General features: G+C 35.4%; 1 protein-coding gene across 1 annotated transcript; it reads right to left on the bottom strand.

Moving 5' to 3' along the window:
* Positions 1–5,238: 5,238 nt before the first annotated feature.
* LOC131659708 (uncharacterized) lies at positions 5,239–6,405 on the bottom strand. The gene is made up of 2 exons (XM_058928862.1): positions 6,205–6,405; positions 5,239–6,141 (listed from the first exon to the last, which is right to left on the bottom strand). The coding sequence occupies exons 1-2, from the start codon at positions 6,403–6,405 to the stop codon at positions 5,239–5,241; spliced, it is 1,104 nt and encodes a 367-aa protein (XP_058784845.1).
* Positions 6,406–20,573: the final 14,168 nt, after the last annotated feature.

A 20,573-nucleotide genomic window follows, 5' to 3' on the forward strand; every position in this document is an offset into this window, starting at 1 on the left:
CGATTTAGTCATGCGGTTCGACCAGTGACCCAATTGTTCAACCAATGAACCAGTAAACCATACCCTCACCGGTTTGATGACTGGTCCAATTTTTAAAACACTGCACATAGGAGGCGTCTCATTTCATCCTTGCCATTAGAACAACAATGAAATCGGAATAGACAATACAACATCTTATTTGAGTAGAAACCATTGAACAATGCAAATGGTGATATTATGGTTTGAAATTTATGTATTTAACTTTTGTAAATAGCAAATGGTGAATCATATATTAAAATGAACAATGGGAGAGTTACAAATATATAAAAAAAATACAAAAGTATCCAAGAACACCAAAAGTGCTACGAGAATACTAAAACCTACCATGGCTATAAATCACTATTATTAAGGTTGCAGAATCCAAGTCTTCCTTCCATGGAAGAAGGCTATGGTGAAGAAGGGAGTGTAAATAACTTCAGTTACACAATGAAGATGATAACAGAAAAGAGAAAGAGGATCAGAAAAGATGATTCGTCATTGATATTGAAATGAGAGGTTTACATTTGCTTTGGCCACCAATCGGGCCTTGTATCTCTCTATAGTCCCATCTGCTTTGTACTTAACCTTGTATATCCATCTGCAGTCAATGGGAGTCTTACCAATAGGAAGATCAACCACATCCCAAGTGTGATTCTCTGCTAAAGCTTGTAACTCAGCATTCATGGCTTGCTTCCAACAATCAAGCTTAATAGCTTGGTTATATGTCCTAGGTTCAATGTTAGAAGAAATGGAGCAACATAAATGCTTATAAGATGGGGAACAGTTATGATATGAAATGACATTAGATAAAGGATGAAATACTTTATTATCAATACAAGCTATTTCAGAATTATTTTTGGTAGTGAGGTAGCAGTGATAATCTGCTAAATGGCTAGGAGGATGTGAGACTCTAGTAGATTGTCTCAAGGGAATAGAAGGATTGTTTAGTGCAGGCTGTGTAATTGAGGTATTCGAGGGTTGGTCAAGAGAAGCAGAGCTAGAGCTGATAGGTGAAGAAGAATACTCATTAGGTCTTGGAGAATTGGATGGACCAATGGATAAGGGAGATGTGGGGTTGTCAATGTCATTGCAGGTTGTGACAGCTAAGAGTAAAGGACTATTGGTTTGTCTGTTTTGATTAGAATGAGGTGGGATGGGGCCCCGTGTAGATGTAGAAGATGAGGAATCAAGGGATACAGAAAAGTCTATGGTACTTGTGGGAGTTTGACTTAGAGGAAAATCCTCATATGTAGGTAAGGCAGGATTATGTGTAGTATTATGAGGTGCTGTGTGTGGTTGAGATACTTGAAAGGGAAAGTGTTGTTCATAGAAAACCACATTTCTTGACACAAAAATATCATGACTATGTAAATCATATAAAATGTATCCTTTAGTGCCCTCTTTAAAGCCTAGAAAAACAGATTTTCTAGCTCTAGAATCAAATTTTGTTCTATGAGCTTGTAAGGTTGCAGCATAACTAAGATATCCAAACACCTTTAAATGAACAATGGAAGGTGGTTCAGAATATAAAAGTTCATAAGGGCACTTTGACTGTAACAAAGGGGAGGGTAATCTGTTTATTAGATGAATAGCATGCTGCACAGAAAAGTTCAACATGGTTAAAGGAATGTTAGAATGAAAATAAAGAGACCTAGCCACATTTAATATGTGCTGATGTTTTCTTTCAACTATCCCGTTTTGCTGAGGAGTCTCAACACAAGTGGTTTGGTGTGTTATGCCCTTAGAAAGCAGAAATTGTGAAAGGCTTATAAATTCACTACCATTGCCAGTTCTAAGACATTTAAGAGTGGTTTTAAATTGGTTTTCAATATAGGAAACAAAATGAATTAGGCTTTGTTTAGCTTGAGCTTTAGTTTTAAGAAAGATTACCCATGTGAACCTACTATAATCATCAACAAGTGTGAGGAAATATCTATGTCATAACATAGAAATAGTGGAATAAGGACCCCATATATCAGCATGTAAAATGGCAAAAGGAAAAGTAGATTTAGATGTGCTAACAGGAAATGGCAATTTCTTTTGTTTACTATAATGACAAAAGTCACAAGGTACATTATTGGGTTTACAAGGAATAAAGGGAAATTTTTGAGAAATGGATTGCATTCCTTTGTCTGAAACATGTCCTAGCCTTAAATGCCACAGATTATGGGAATCAGAAGTGGCAGAATGGTATGCAGAGGATTGGTTGACAGTTTGCATCACATATAAGCCTCTTTGAAGCTTAGCTATACCAATCATTGCCTGAGAATGATTCTGCACAATTTTGCAAACATTAGAATCAAATGAGACAGAACAACTATTTGTATTGGTAAGCTTGGCAATGGATATGAGATTGACATGGAAACTTGGTATATATAGCACATTGTGAAGGATAAGATTGGGAGAAATGTGTATACTACCACTCATAGAAGCAATCAAAACATAACCATTAGGTAAATTGATATGAACAGGGATTATATGTTTGCAATTGAAGAATGCATTAATGTCATGAGAGATATGATCTGTTGTGACGCAGTCGGAAGCCGCCCAAAGGAATAGCCAGCGCTAAACCTTTAATGAAAACAGGGTTGCAAGCGCAAACCCTATAGATAAGTTCTGGAGTCTATCAGGAATAAAGAAAACTTTGGATTCTATTATAATAAAAGAGATAATCCTTATGGACATGCCAAAGGTCTTTAAATACAGAAAACAAATAAACCCTATTGGGCCTTTAATACAAAACAAAATTAAATAAAACAAATAAAACATAAATTGCTTAAATATTAAAATTAAAATTGCTTAAATATTAAAATGCTTTCCGACGTGCGGTTTCTTCTTTGATATGCACAATCCTCCTACATCAGTCTCCTTCACTTCTGAAGAACTCAACCCCGAGTTCTCTTCTTGATAAAGAACTTCATCTGGCAGCCTGCTATAACTGTAAGTACCCACTGGAAACCTCTCCTTACGCCGAAATGCCATCACATCTTCTCCCACATTGAAAACTTTAACTTCCATGTGTTTATCTCACATAGGAGGCAATTCGTTTGCCAGCTCTTCTGCGGTTAACTCCTTGAAACCCTTTAGGATCCCTAGTAGTTCTTCTGAAATTGTTGTTTCCTCCTTTACAACATTCATTAACCCTTTGATCACCACTGGACATAAACATTCAATTTCTTTTATAGCCTCATCAAGCTCCTTTTCAATCTGCATCATCATCAAAAATCTAGACTTCTTTCCTTCTGGATTCTTATCAAAGTGTAAAACAGGAGCCATAGCAATTTTATGTGTGCCCCATGTAAACATCATCACGTTATCCCGTCCTCGATAAGTGATATCATTATCAAACTGCCAAGGCCTACCAAGTAAAATATGACAAACATCCATATCAAGAACATCACAAAGTACCTCTTCTCTATAATATTTTCTGATGGAGATAGGAACTCTGCAGGTTAGTGTTACTCGAACTTGGGAGCCCTTACTTACCCAACCGAGGTTGTATGGCTTCTCATATGGTTTTGTGGACAACTTCAAATAATCTACCAATTTTTTCGACACCAGATTCTCCATGCTGCCACTATCCACAATTAGATTACACACTTTGTTCTTGATAGAACAATGTGTCTTGAACAAATTCTTGTGTTGCCCTTCATCTTTGGATGCTAGTAACATTCGCTGCAACACAAAATTCACCCTCTCATCAGATTCTTCCACCGCAAACTCAACATCGGCATACTCATCGTTCTTAACTGTAGGATCTTCTCTTTCTTCATTTTCCTCCCTTTCTTCCACAACAGCAGTGACTCTCCTTGTTGGACAAACATTCGATTTGTGGCCTCTTCCGTTACAACGATAACATGTGTCTATAGCGGGTCTAGCATATGGATTATTCGGCCTCTGAATTGGTGTTTTACCCTGCTGCACACTGCTAGAGCTGCTAGCCCTCTTATTCCCAGGGTTGGAATCTCGGGATGTTGCATTCTTTTCCTTGTCACCTGCTGATTCACAGTTACTTTGGGGTGAGTACCTTTCAGTAGACGAGAAATTTCGAGGGGATTTCTCCATCAATTCTGCCTTCAAAGCTAAACTGGATGCTTCAGCTACGGTCCATACAGTCTGTAAACCCATCTTCTCCTGCAAGGATCCCTTTAGGCCACTGATGTATCGAGCCACTTTCTGGCTTTCTGATTCTCCCAATTCATTGCGCTCAGAAAACTGCAGGAACTTAGCTGTGTATTCAGTCACGGATCTCTTGCCCTGAACACACTTGATGTACATCTTATAAAGAATATGCTCATAATCCTCCGGTAAAAACCGCTCCTGCATCAATTGTTTCATTCTTCTCCAAGTTCTGACTGGCCCCTTCCTTTGTCTATGCCTTTGAACAACAAGTTTATCCCACCAGACAGCTGCAGTACTTTTAAGCCTGATCGCAACCATCTTGACTTGTTTGTTCTCAGGGACACCCATAACATCGAAGAACCTGTCGACATCGATCTGCCAATCAAGAAACTCCTCCACTCCCATAGTTCCGTAGAACAATGGAATATCAGCCTTTACTCGATAGTCATGGTTGTTCTGTAGATTTCCACGATTATCCTCTTCATCGTGAGGTTCTTCTTCATCAGAACTCGAATCTTCGACACAATTTCCACCCCGTAGAACCCTAATTGGTTCATCTCTCTTGTCTCTTCGCCGATTCCCATTGTTGTTGGCGTTGTTCGCCTGATTTGCTAAATTCGCCATTTGTTCAGTCAAAGCAGTTAGAGCCGCGGTAAAAGCCGTGGTAATTCCCTCAAGATCTGCTTTGGTCACCGGTTGATCCGCCATAGTTGTCAAGCTATGAAAAGAACAGGAGAAAACCTGCTCTGATGCCAACTGATGCAGTCGGAAGCCGCCCAAAGGAATAGCAAACGCTAAACCTTTAATGAAAACAGGGTTGCAAGCGCAAACCCTATAGATAAGTTCTGGAGTCCACCAGGAATAAAGAAAACTTTGGATTCTATTATAATAAAAGAGATAATCCTTATGGACATGCCAAAGGTCTTTAAATACAGAAAACAAATAAACCCTAAAGGGCCTTATGGGCCTTTAATCCAAAACAAAATTAAATAAAACAAATAAAACAGAAATTGCTTAAATATTAAAATTAAAATTGCTTAAATATTAAAATGCTTTCCGACGTTCGGTTTCTTCTTTGATATGCACAATTCTCCTACATCATGTTGCTCCAGTGTCAAGGATCCAAAGATGAGAAGACATACCAATAGTATTGGAGGAAAGAGTGTTCATGGCTAGGGGTGAAGTTGAGACAGAGTTAGCTTGGGGATTAAGCTTTGATTGTTGGAGTAGCTCAACAAGGCTGTGATACTGCTCCTGAGTGAAATTGCACAAAGGAGTGGTTGAGTCCTGCTGAGAAGCTTCAGAGACAGCATTTGCCGTGGCATTCGACTGATTCTTGGTAGGAGTAGACTGGTTCTTGCTTTTGTTCTTGAATCCTGGGGGATATCCATGCTTAAGAAAGCAAGTTTCCACAGTATGGTTACTCCTGCCACAGTGTGTGCATACACGGGTAGAACCTCTGCCCTTGGTATAATTTCCATGTTTGGCATTAGAACTTCCGTAACAAGCTTGAGCTTGACAAGCTGTAGTTAATTCTTCAGGATTTGCAGATGCCTGAACCTGTGTCGAGGATGAATGATTAAGTTCACGCTCCTGTTGAATGATGAGAGAAAAGGCCTTATCCAAACTAGGGAGAGGACTCATCATCATTATTTGAGATTTGGAGTGAGTGAATTTCTCATTGAGACCCTTAAGAAATCGAATGACTTGGTCTTGTGCCCGATATTGTTGTGAAGATATCACAACACCACAAGAGCAAGGAATGGCGCAAGCACAAGTAATGAGGGGCCTGTAATTATCTAATTCATCCCATAGAACCTTTAACTGAGTAAAGTAGTTGGAAACATCAAGATTACCTTGGCGCAACCTGTAGATTTCTTCTTGTAGATCAGAGACGCGGAAGATGTCGCTGTGTGAGAATCTGAGTTGGAGATTCTTCCAAACCCCTGCAGCGCTATCGATCCAGAGAACTGACTTTGTGATTGACTCAGAAATGGAGCCCTGAAGTCATGCCAACACCATTGTATTGCATCTAATCTATGGTGCGTAGAAGGGATCGGAAACAAGGGGTTTGGCGAGGTATCCATCAACAAACTTATCTTTATTCTTAGATATCAATGCAATGTGCATTGATCTAGCCCAGTTGTGATAGTTCTTGTCATCAAGAAGTGGAGAAACAAGAATCGGCGCAGGATTTTCATTAGGGTGAAGATAGAATGGATTGGTGGAGTTTGTTGAGAAGTCAGCGAACTGTTGGTATGCCATTGTTGCAGAGATGAAGAAAATGGAAAAAGAAAGAAGAAACAAGAAGAGGTTTGAGGGAAGCGATCGCTTATCGATCGAACAGAGAAAAGAGAAAGGTAAAGAGAAGCAACAATGGCTACCAGAGTTATATGAGCTCTGATACCATATTAAGGTTGCAGAATCCAAGTCTTCCTTCCATGGAAGAAAGCTATGGTGAAGAAGGGAGTGTAACTAACTTCAGTTACACGATGAAGATGATAACAGAAAAGAGAAAGAGGATCAGAAAAGATGATTCTTCATTGATATTGAAATGAGAGGTTTACATTGTATTTATACAAGGTAACATAATATCAAGCTATCCTATCAGGTCTGTACAAGTGTCAATCTATAATTGGACAGTAAAATGATTTCAACTAAGCTATGTACAAGAGCTATATATGATCTAATAATTATAAAAAAAATAGAAATAAGAATGACAATTAAACTCATCTCTAGTAGATACTCATAAAAATTACTTACAAAGGATAGGATCATAATTTTTTTTAAATAGATATGAATATGGACATTAACAATTACCCGCCCTATCTCAGATATTTATATATTTTTATCATTATATAAACCTGTATTTTATCAATTTAATTAAATGCATTGTTATTAAACTTATATGCATTTTAGTATAAATATTTGTTAATTTTTTAATTTAAAAAAAAATTCTTAAAAATAATTATAAATGTTGTTAAAACTAAAAATAAAACGATAAATTATAATGAATCATTTTTTATTAGAAATACGTGTGTGTGTGTATATATATATATATATATATATATATATATATATATATATATATATATATATATATATATATATATATATATATATATATATATATATATATATATATATATATATATATATATATATATATATATATATATATATATATATATATATATATATGAGCACTTAAGTATCTAAAGAGTACATGGATGAATATAAGCCCCTTCTTCTACCCATTTGGTAGCTACCAATTACTTAATCAAATGGATCGAAACTGAGCCATCTAAGGTCTGTCTTCCCGATTTCTCTAGACGCAATTCAAGTCATCTTCTTCCTCATGCTTCCTTCTCGCAGTTGAAGCGGTAGCGGTACTAAAATGAGTTTTCTATTCGATATAGTTTCATTCCACCGATCCGACGGGGTTAAAGGACTTAACTTCGGAGCCTTTTCTTAGAATAAAATGGGGTTGGGAGAACTAAAAGAATGCAAAATTAAAATTAAAAAAAATATAAATAAATAAATAAAAGAAATTTTATAATAATTGTATATGTCCCCACAACCATAAAAGAAAACAGTTTCTTTTATAAACTTAGTTTTACTAAAACATTGGTCAAAAAAATATCTCCAATAAACAAATCTAGCTTATAGAAAAATGCAAGTAGCAAAAGAAAGGAGTTGAACATGTTTGCAAGAGCTAATTTGTCCAAAAAGTAACAGGAGTTGAAAATGGCAGAAGCTACAGTGTCATTTGTTTTGAATCAACTCTACAAACTTGCATCAGAAGAAGGAACTTTGCTGACAAGAGCACACAGAGACTTCCATGACATCAAAGTTGAACTTGAGAGCATAGTCGCCTTCCTCAAGGATGCAGACACAAGGGCTTCTGTTGAAGATGGTGGAGAAAGACGATTCAATGAAGGAGTCAAAACTTAGGTGAGGCATCTAAGAGAAGCATCTTTTCGCATAGAAGATGTCGTTGATTACTACATCATGTATTTGGCAAACCATTCTGGTTCTGGATGCATGGCCTCCCCCAAAATGGCATTTCAAATTATTAAAACCCTGAAGCAGAGACATCAAATTGCTTCTGAAATGAAGGATATAAAATTAACAATCGGTGGAATCAAACAAGGAACTTTGACGTATGAGCTTCAGGCTGAAAGTGGGCCAGGAAGTTCACAAGGGAATACTCAAAGTGAAAGCTTTAGTGATCCTCGAAGGGCTTCACTTTTATTTGAAAAGACTGTAGTTGTTGGGGGAGCTTTAGTGTATCAAAACAAATAAGATCTCAGATATACAGTAAAATAAAACAACTGATAAACTACTTTAGGACTTATGTATGTTCGGGATGCATATCTCGGATAATCTACCAACCGATAAACTTAAGCATATCGTCCTTACCCGGCCTCACGCTTAGGGGGTTTATGTACTTGTCAAGTAAAAAGTCAGAATTTGACCACCAAGAAAAGCACTTATTTCCAACAAAATCACTTCTCAAAAAAAGAACTTTTAAAGGAATGGCTTAATTCATAAAAATTCAAAGTAAAAGTGGTGAATTCAAAGGTAAATTCAAAAGGAAAAACAAAGCAAAATTCAAGTTTAGTTCAAGTGACCATTAGTCTTACATTGAGACTTGGTATTTATGCTAAACCTCAACATGTCTTCCCTCTAATTTCCTTCAACTACCTATTTATTCTCAAACTCATGCATTTACACATTTGCCCTTAACTAACTTCAACTTCCTTAAAATTTTCAAACTAACACAAAATCAAACCAATTTTCTACTATACCTCCACCATTGATAACTTTTCATCCAACGGCTACGGTTAATGATCCGCAACTAAGCCTCTAATTGCTTTTCGACCATTGATAAACTTCTAACTTGGATCACAACCTAAAGGTTCACAGCCACCCACAAAAACTATAAAAATCCTCCATTTCCATAATTTTAGGGACCTAAGCATTTTAACCATTTTCACCATTTTCATACTTTCATTTTTCTTCACTCTCTCTCAATTTTCCATTACTTTCTTCATCCCTAACCATCACTAAAGTTCATCACCATCACCATCTAGAATTTCAAAAATGGAAATTTCAGATTGGTGAAACTAAACCTCCATCCAAAGTTATCATCATTCAAGAATCAACAAAATTCAAGTGTTATCATCTCAATGTTCTTCATATTCAAGTGCAATTGTTATATTCTACATCTAACAATTATTCAACCATCATCATCATCCAAGATTTCATAAAGTTTCATGGATTAAAGATTTACCACATTCATCAACATATTCATCATTTTACTTCAAGATTCTAATCTACATTTATCATCAAAGTATCATCAAAGTTTCAACAAGTAATATTCAAGATTATTTATCTATATTCAATCATCATCATCATCATTGGAAATTAATTGGAGTGAAAAAAGCTTACTTTGAAGTTTTCTGCGTTTCTTGTCTATGAATTTATCGACAATTTTCAACACTAACCGGAGCAAATCTCCGCTCCGTCAGTAAGCCTTGAACGCTCTTCATCCCATGCCACCGATACTGTTCTTGCTTGTATAATGATTCTTGTTGAATGTATATCGTGTTTACTTGGATTATGTCGCTGTTTTGAAATTGATTTGATCATAAAAGTAGCTTAATTATTCATGCAAATTTACATTAAAGTAGCATGAAAATGGACATAGTGTAGGCTCCTCTCTTAATCTAACCACCTATTTGCATTTAGTATCATAATAGATTGCATGTAGTATAGCAACAAGTTTGGTTTAGGCAATGTGCAACAATTAGTCAAAATGAGCACTTTTACACTAATAAGCACTTATGTACATTCAACAAAAAAACATATTTCAAGAAACTTGAAAATTGAGATTAGATTTTGTTAATATGGTTCTAATACATAACACGAAATAGCTTTTTTTTCATAATCACTTTTTCTCATGAAACTCATTTTTTGACATAAACATAGGATTAGCTTTTTCTTCCAATTCAATACATAAAAAACATATACAATTAGCATTAATTATAGCATAAGCATTTGAATTAATCCTTCAAAAATCACTTCTTTTTCACTAAAAAAACCTTTCATGAAAATGAGCAAAATTTCACATTTCTTCAAAATTCAAAAACTAAGCAAATGACAAAATCAACAAAAACTAATCCTATATTCTTGATCCCCATGAAATTATAAGTGAGATAGACTTTTATTTCACCAAATTTGATTGAGTTTTGATCAAGTTCTCATTACCTTCAAGAAGCTTTTTTCGTGTCTTTAATGGAAGCTTGAGAGAGAGGTAGAAGATGAACAAATAATACCACCACCATGAAGATTAGGGGGCGCCTCCGCCTGCACCAGTGGCCGGCCGGCCCCCGCTCCATCACCACCGTCCGTCCGCCATGTTTCTTCTTTCCATGGTGTTTTCACGAGAAAATGATGGAGGAGGAAGAGATGGCCGAGCCGGTCTGGTCCGGTTCAAACCGGCCGGTCCGATTTATTTTATTTAACTTTTTTTTTATGTTCTTTTATTCTATTTTCAGCCCATTAACATGACTGTCTCCACCTCCACTTTTTTACTATTTTCTGCAACAATTAGTAACATAATTTAGGCCAAAATTGCAATTGTTCCACCAGCCCCTTTATAAACTACATGTCAATAATCTCCTTACCTGTCTTAGTATTATCGACACCAGATTGGATGTCAAATATGACACCAGATTGGATGTCAAATATATGAGGGTAGTGGATTATTGGTTTATTGGTCGAACTACTAGATTATTGATCGAACCACATGATTAAATCGGATTAAATCGAATAACTCGATTGAATAGATCGGTCGTTATAACAAAATTATATATGTATAAAACTTGTCGAACCGGATGATTTAGTCTCCACAAAATATAATTAGCATTTAATTTTTTTGAAAATACTGATCCATACTATTACCATAAAATTTATGTCATTACGGTGTTTCCAAACTCTATAAAGAGTTTTAACAGCTGCCAATTTCAGAATAGATACTCTTCATCTCTTCTCTTTGGTGTAGATAATTAGCCAATCTAGTTCTTCCTTCCATTTCTGTGAAATTCTATAAATTTGAATCCACTAAAAGACCGTAGACCAAATAATCCTTAATACAACACAACCAAAAAACACGTGGTTTATAGTTTTTTTCATTAGAACAAAAACAATAGTAATTATCAGTAACCACACCAAACTTTTTCAGACGGCGCTTAGTAGTCAATCTCCCATGGCACGCAAGCCATTGAGTAATTTATTTCTTAATGAATTTGTGAAAGTGTCAATTGATCCTTCTACAAGAGACTTCATCAGGTCCTTGTTGTAAATCAGGATCCACAAATCTCAAAACATTATGAGTTATTAGATGTGTTGTCATCAAAAGTTCGAGGAATCTATATGCCACCCCCCATTTTATACATGTCACCCCCCCCCCCCCCCCCCCCCCCCCCCCCCCCCCCAAATAGGGCATTTTTACCAAATTATCCTTGTAAAATACAGGATATTTTGAAATTTCCGGTACCGTACTGTAAATTTGGTTGAATTTACCAATTTACCGTGCCTGATGCTACATACTGGAAAATTAAAATTTTCGGTACTAGATTTTTCAAATTTACGGTATGTGGAGAAGTTAAAATTGATACCAGAAATTTGAAATTTCTGGTATATGAAAAATTAAAACCTTGATCATGGGAATAATGTTGTATAAGAGTGCACATGTATACAAGGAGGAGTGCTAGCAACACTCTCTCCAACACTCACTTTTTTATTGGTTAAAACATGTGTGGGTCCCTCACTTTGAAAATGGGTCCCACATAAAATGGTAGGACCCACACATGTTTCAACCAATAAGAAGGTGAGTGTTGGAGAGAGTGTTGAAAAGAGAGTGTTGCTATCATTTCTCGTATACAAGTTTCCAGTTCATGTATACAAATTTCCAGCATCTCCAAGAGTGCACATCAACACATGTATAAAATTATCGGTAAACGTATACATTTTTTCGGTATATGTAGCAGCAGTTCCTAATATTATCGAAAATTTCAAATTTTCGGTAATATTGGGACATAATTTTTTTAAATCACATCGGAAATTTGGAAATTTCCGGTAAGTATATACCGGAATTTTGTAAAAAACAAAAAATTTCCGGTATCGACCAAAAAGAGGTATCAGAAATTTGCTCTATTGTACCGGAAATATACTTTTTGATGATTTTGGCAACATCAATTTTTTTTAAAAAAAGGTAAAATATTTAAGTAAATAGTGTTAGGGGCATTTTGAAAATAATGTAAAATGGAGGGTGACGTGTATAATATGGAGGGTGACATGTAGATTTCTCCAAAAGTTCCCATTAGCTAAAATCAAATTCTATATTTATTTTGGACAGGACCAGACAAAAATATGATTATTTTTCGTAACTTTCTTGAAAAATAGTCACAATATTTTTTGACACAACAAAACCTCTTTTGTTTCTCACACACTCAAAGTACTTTTTACACTGACACTAGAAAAACCTTGCTCTAACAATAATTTGACATCAAGATCAAGGGACATATATTAAATTGAAACAAGAAACACGCAAAGCAGAGAGAAAACAAGAGCAAAAAATTTTTTTTACTAGTATTTGATTTTACAAACCTAATAATATACAAAGCATAGCTTGGATGCCTTTATATAGGTTTGATTTACAAACTTAATGGCTAAGAAACTTAGAATCAAAGAAAAGTGAAGCTGCATGCAACCAAACTATTGAACCATGCAAATATTTTCATGTCTAACAACTTTTATAGTAACGCCATGGTCATTAGTCTCTGCAACTCTCATTCCACAATGGTCGTCCATTTCACAAAGCATGAATGAACTATCAAAACTGAAGTTACAACGAACACCTACCTCTAATGTATAATCCCTACATGAAAGGTGCCATTGTTCCTTTTTGAGATCATCACTACCACCGGTATAAGTGGCTCTACATGATATTGCGTCAAATTCCCAAGCATCAAGTTCTCAAATAATGACAATGCAAACACAATCCTAATGCAATGTCTATAAGCAAATATAATATTATCGATCACCATTACAATTAATCTTTCAAAGTGAAGTCTAATTGGACATTCACAACTCCATTTCTCATTAGGGATTGTGACATTGACAATTTATGGACATTAACACTTCACATGAGTTAAATAAATATTGCATTTCAACCGTAGTTGTACGTAACGTGAACTTCCATCCACATCTACTATTTCTAACAATCCTTGATTGTCACATATGATTAATTTCAAGAACCCTATCAATGGAATAGCTCCTGCTACATGAATCTAACTGTAGCATGTTTACCAGTCCATACTATGAGAACATTCCTTTCATTATCATGCTGGTACTTGTCCCTTAGAACAACAATTCCAATTCAAAAGAAAATAAATACAGAAAAAAATACATAAAGAGAACACACGATATTTGATAACGAAGTTCGGCCAATTGTGCCTACGTCTCCGACTAGAGAGTAGCTGTAGTTCCGTTGTATTAATCAATTTTATATGTTTTACATGTTACAATTTAACAAACAAGCTGAACTTGAGCAACCTATTCCCTTATCAGTAAAGAAAAATCAATAAAAAGATGGTGTTGTAGTGTCTCCAACAAAACTAGTTAAAGTTGTTGTTGTGCTCAACTAAACTCTCGAATCTTTCCAAGATACTAGTTCTCTTCTATTCCTTGACTGATGTGGATGATCTCTCTACAGATCGAGGCATGGAAATTTTCTGACATCATTCATATTTGTAGGGTAAACCATTGGAAGAATCTACATTCAGTTGAGCAAACACAAAGCTAATTAACATTAAAAAATGGAAATATTGTGTCAAGCTTTATGGTGTTCATTTATAATTGAACAAAGTGGTAACCAGAAGCAAATAATATTAAGAATGGATGAGTTATTAGGCACTAATGATGAAGTTGGCCAAAGTTTTCTAAGTGACTAAAATAGTTTTCTAAGTGACATTAAGTTGGTATTTGTAAAGTTGGAGATATAATTGAAATTAACTGAATAATGTAAAAAATACATTTGAAATATCCAAACAGAGGTACAAGCATAATTGATACTCGTTCGGTTTTGATCTACTTACACGCAGTGCATGATGTAAGTTAACCAATTCGAAACAAAAATAAAAGAGAAGAGCTAACCATTCTCAAGATTTATGAACATAATTTGTCTTTAAGATTAGAGATGTGTGGAAAATTTGTCTATATTTTAAAAAAAGGAAAGTATCTATTAAGACAAGTATCAATTAACAAAATTTTGACTACCTTGCTCACAACCATGAAGTCTTGCAAACTGCATCATTTCGTAAAATGCTTCGTCGGTTATACTCTTGGTTTGTGAGGTCCAGTTAATTCATGAGTAATTTTGCAATTTCTCCAGGACTGTGCCCAACAGTTGTCTATAATAAATCAAAACGAAAGTATCTATTAAGACATAACAGGGAAGTATCAATTAACAAATTTTGTGTTAGTGTGTAATCTAACAGATTGTGAAAACACATACACTTGTTTTCTATCTATCTTACAATGTGCTCTCTTAGAATCTTCACCATCTTAGAAATCTGACTTGTCTGCGGTTTGAATTCTGAATTTCAGCCCCCGATCTGAGAATTAATAATATTTATTAATTACATATTTATAACAAGAAACATGAAAGAAGTATTTCAGCTACACACCGAAACATGATGCAAAAATGTGAATACGATCAATTCATAATGTTGCAAAATCAAAATATTTATTAGAATATTATAGCATTTATACTGTTTCCTTTTTAATTATTATATTATTAGGTAGTCAATTATTGTCAATAACCTGTAATTATGTTAGGATCTCTACAATTAATTTAGGATTCTAATTCTTCTCTATTTAAGAGAGAAATCCCCTGTACATTTTTAACACATTAAGGAATTATTCTCCTCTCATTCTTTTCTACTTGGTATCAGAGCAAGTTCTGTACAGCTTGCGCCTCTGTACTTCCATGGCTGACAGTTCCTCAGTCAATAGTGAAGAGGAGAATAAAACTCCTAAAAACACGCTGTCTCAAAAAGAGCAAAAAGTTGCTTATGGCAGCGATTCTCATTCTATCCAAATCACTTCTTTTCGACTCAATGGGTCAAACTATTTGAGGTGGTCTCAATCTGTCCAGATGTATATCCGTGGCAGAGGAAAAATGGGATATCTTACTGGTGATCGCACAAAGCCAGATGTTGGTGACCCACAACATGATGTGTGGGATGCTGAAAATTTCATGGTGATGACATGGTTGGTAAATTCCATGGAAGAGGAAATCAGCAGCAATTATCTGTGTTATTCCACAGCGAAAGAATTGTGGGAAAGTGTGAAAGAGATGTACTCTGATCTGGAAAATAAGTCTTAGGTCTATGAACTTACGTTGAAGGCTATAGAAATTCGGCAAGGGAGTGATAATGTCACAAAATACTTCCATTCCTTAAAGCGGGTTTGGCAAGACCTTGATCTCTTCAACACCTATAAGTGGAAGTCAACCGACTATGCCAAACACCATCAACAAACAGTGGAAGAAGGAAGAATTTTTCAGTTCCCTGTTGGCCTCAATGAGGAGTTAGACGAAGTTCGTGGAAGAATCGTTGGAAGATCAACCTTACCTTCACTAGGAGAAATGTTTTCGGAAGTTAGAAGGGAGGAAACTCGCAGGAGTGTGATGATGGGAAAGGCAAAAGATGATCCAAATCCTCCTGAGACCAATGCCTTGATTGCAGATACTGCTGCCTTTAAAATTTCATATTAGAGGAACACATCTAACCTTTGGTGTGACCACTGCAACAGATCACGTCACACTCGAGAGACTTGCTGGAAACTCCATGAGAAACCAGCACATTTGAAAAATGGCAAACCAGGTCCCAGGTCTGTCCTTACGGCACATGAAGAAAAAAAATCTTTGCCCAACCAGGATCAAGTTGAGGAGCTCATAAGGTTGCTAAAATCTAGTTCTTTGTCTGGTATTCCTAATGCTTCTTTGGCACAAACAGGTAAATTTAGTATCCATACTTCTCTAAGTTGCACCTCAAATATGTATGCACCATGGATCATAGATTCAGGTGCTTCTGACCATATGACCAGCCTTTCTTCTCTATTTCAAACATATACACCTTGTCCTGGAAATAAAAAAATTAGAATTGCAGATGAAAGTTTTTCACCAATTACAGGAGAAGGAAAAATTCCTTTTTTTACGCACATTGATTTAAAAAATGTGCTACATGTACCAAAACTTTCATGTAACCTTCTCTCTGTTAGTAAAATCTGCAAAGACTCAAATTGCAATGTGAAGTTTTTTGACACTCATTGTATTTTTCAGGACCGGAATTCGGGGAAGATGATTGGCAGTGCTAAAATGATGGATGGACTCTATTACTTTGAGGATGTTTTTGAGAATAAAGTAGCTCATGGCCTTAGTGGTATCTGTTCTACCTCTGTGAGGAACCAAATAATGCTCTGGCATAATAGACTAGGGCATCCTAATTTTCAATATCTTAGGCATTTGTTTCCAGATTTATTCAAAAATGTTAATTGTTCTTCTTTTAAATGTGAAAGTTGTGTTCTTTCTAAAAGTCACAAAACTCCTTATTCCTCTCGACCTTATCATGCATCCAAACCTTTTTATTTAATCCATAGTGATGTATGGGGTCCCTCAAAAATTACAACTCAATTTGGAAAGAGGTGGTTTGTGACCTTTATTGACGATCATACACGGTTATGTTGGGTCTATCCACTACTAGAAATTTGGCCTACGGCCACGCTAAAATTGTCCACAGCTCAGAAACTGTGGCCACATATATGATTTAGCCATGATTATCAAAGTGTAGACGTATGTTATAGAAATATTGAATCTGGAGTGTAAAACTGTGGCCTGTATAGCGGTAGATATTTTAAGCCGCAACTAAGAAACCGAGGCCTATAATTTTCAGTTCAAACTGTGGCCAAAACCCAAAAAAAAACCCTCCAAAAGTTCCCTCCTTTTTTTTTAGTTTCCCTCTATCTTTTAATATTTTCTTTTCTATTTTTTTAATTAAAAAAAAGAAAAAAAATGAAAGAACAACAAAGCTTTGAAACGATCGAGCCATATGAACAAAACACACGCACCACTATCTGAAAACTTCATCTCCCAAAACTATCTGAAAACTCCATCTCGCTTCGCCGCTCCGCCGCTGCTGCCACCTCCATCGCCTACAGGTTAGATTCTTCACCTTCATCTCTGCTTTCATCTCTGCTTCACCTTCATCTCACTAACCTCAATCATCTCATGAACCCTAACCCTCTTCATCTCACGAATCCTAACTCACGAACCCTAACTCTCTTCATCTCACGATTCTCTGTTCGTGTTCCTCATCTTCTCTATCGTCTCCTCTGATTTTGTTTGGACCTAATATATATTTTGTTTTGTAGTTGAGGTACCAAAGCTTCTGGAGGCTTCCTCTATTCATCCGCGTACGATTATCTGGGTACGATTCTCTTCTCTCTTCGTGTTCCTCATCTTCCCTCGTCTCCTCTGATTTTTTTGACCTAATATATATTTTGTTTTGCATGTGAGGTACCAAAGCTTCTGGAGGCTAATACGGTAGGGTTTCTTTTTGACCTAATCTATGTTTAAACAGATTTGGTTCACATTAAGTTTGTTACAAATTTGGTTCATTTTCTGGTGCCAATTAAACTGAATGCTAGTAACATTGTTATAGTGTTGTTGGTTTGTACTATGTGGCCCAATAGTAAATTTGATGGCAAGTTTTGAAGCATGTTCATATGAATGTGGTTTGGTGATTTGTTTGGCAGTGATTTTAATGGTGATTTGATTCTGAAATATGTGTATGAAATAGGGAAATGATTCTGAAATAGGTGTATGCATGATTCTGAAATAGGTGTATGCATGATTCTGGTGTATGCATGATTCTGAAATGTGTATGAAATAGGGAAATGATTCTGAAATAGGTCTATTTTACACAACCATGACTAGTACACTTATGAATGTTGAATGATATGTTTATTGTAGGGTGGAGATGAAGATATGGAAGAAGCTTGTGATGATCATGAAGATGTGGAAGGAGGTTGTGCTGAAGATGTTGAAGAAGGTGGTTGTTCAGAAGATGTGGAAGAAGAGCAAGGAGAAGATGAAGAAGAATTGTTGTTTTATGTTATCTAGCCCAGTTATTAGAACTTTTTTTGGTTATTTTGGGATGACTCTTTTTTGAGAGAAACTTGTGGATGTACAACTTAAATAGTGCAGGGATCATGGATGAACAACTTAATATGGTTGTTTTGATTTTGAATTTGGGATGAAAAACTTAGTATCCAACTATTATTAGTGGATGAACTACTATTAATGTTAATTTTATTGTTAATTTAATATTGATATATATATATATATATATATATATATATATATATATATATATATATATATATATTTATACATATATATTTATATATATATATATATATATATATATATATATATATATATATATATATATATATATATATATAAATATATATATAAATATATATAAATATATATATATATAAATATATATATATAAATATATTTAAATATATATAAATATATATAAATAAATAAATATATATATATATATATATATAAAAATATATTTATGTAATGATACAGAAATAAACCGTGGCAGATAACTGGTTTAGAATGCATAACATATAACAACGGTTTTAAATAGGTGGTCATAACCAAACCGTGGCTATATCTTGAACTAATACTGTGTCGTAAACGTTAAAATGAAACCGTGGCTTTACCATATAGCCACAGTTTTTAAGTCATGGCAAGTACAAACCGCGGCCTTAATCAAGCTATCTAAACCGTGGCCTAAAAAAGCTACGGTTGTAAAAAAGGCGTGGTCTATACCAAAAAACCGTGGACTTTACTTTAGGCCACGGCCGTATACTCCACAGTTGGATTTCCGTGGCCAAACCGTGGCCTAAGCGTTACGCCACAGTTATTTTGCATATAGCCTCGGTTTTCTGGGCGTGGCAGGAGGCCATTTTTCCTGTAGTGATCTTATGAAAGATAAATCTGAAGTACCAGAGATATTTAAATGTTTTTCAAAAATATTAGAAACTCAATTTGATGCAAAAATCTCCATTTTGAGAAGTGACAATGGTACTGAATATTTTAATAAAAACCTCGGAGAGTTTTTTCAACACAAAGGTATTCAACATCAATCAACATGCCCAAATACGCCTCAACAAAGTGGCATAGCTGAAAGAAAGAATCGACATCTTCTTGAGGTAACTCGTGCCATTATGTTTGAGAGCAATGTTCCTAAATTTTTATGGGGGGATGCGGTTCTAACAGCATCATATCTCATAAATAGGATGCCTAATCGTGTCCTAAGTTATCGCACACCATTGGATGTTTTCAAAACTTTTTTTTCCAGCATGTCGATTGCATATTGATTTACCTTTAAAAGTGTTTGGTTGTACTGTTTTTATGTACACCCCTAACTCTCGGTCTAAACTAGATCCAAGAGCTGAAAGATGTATTTTTGTTGGTTATTCTCCCAACCAAAAAGGGTACAAGTGTTACAATCCTTGTTAGAACAAGATTTGTTCTGATCAATTATCTTAGTTTTGATGATAACAATAATATGAATTTTGCTTAAGATAATATGGTACTCTAATCCAATGCAATTTCCTTTTCAGGAAATATATAAAGAGTATGCATAATTCAGCGCTCAGAAGCTTTGCCTCAAAGGGTTCAGCATGCAACATCAGAACATGGTCTGGCAAGACATCAGAAGATGGTCGAAGCAGAATCAGAACATGGGTCTATGGAAGCATCAGAAGAACATGAGATCAGAAGCACTGAAGTTCTGATGTTATCACGCTCAGAAGCACTTCAAGGTCAGAACATCAGAAGATGCTTTGCACCAAGCTGTTTGACTCTGATGATATTCAAACGTGTATTCACAAACATCAGATCAGAAGGAAGTACAAGTGGCAGGCTACGCTGACTGACAAAAGGAACGTTGGAAGCTATTAAAGGCTACGTCAGTAGACACAGCATGCACAAGGCTCGAGGTAGTTGACAAAAGCGTATAACATTAAATGCGATGCTGTACGGAACACGCAAAGCATTAAATGCACTCAACGGTCATCTTCTCAAACGCCTATAAGTATGAAGTTCTGATGAGAAGCAAGGTTACGAATTCTACACCTATTCTGTGAATATCAAACTTGCTGAAACGCTGTTCAAATCAAAGCTCAGAATCTTCATCTTCATCGAAGCTCACTACATTGCTGTTGTAATATATTAGTGAGATTAAGCTTAAACGTTAAGAGAAATATCACAGTTT

Source organism: Vicia villosa, linkage group LG3 (assembly GCF_029867415.1).
Source record: "Vicia villosa cultivar HV-30 ecotype Madison, WI linkage group LG3, Vvil1.0, whole genome shotgun sequence".
Taxonomy (NCBI): Eukaryota; Viridiplantae; Streptophyta; class Magnoliopsida; order Fabales; family Fabaceae; genus Vicia; species Vicia villosa.

What these genes read in the sequence shown, in the direction of transcription:
- LOC131659708 (XM_058928862.1), bottom strand. Translation starts at nt 6,405, where the DNA reads ATGGCATACCAACAGTTCGCTGACTTCTCAACAAACTCCACCAATCCA. An exon ending in GATACCTCGCCAAACCCCTT is followed by an intron (nt 6,142 to 6,204) that starts GTTTCCGATCCC and finishes GCATGACTTCAG; the next exon opens with GGCTCCATTTCTGAGTCAAT.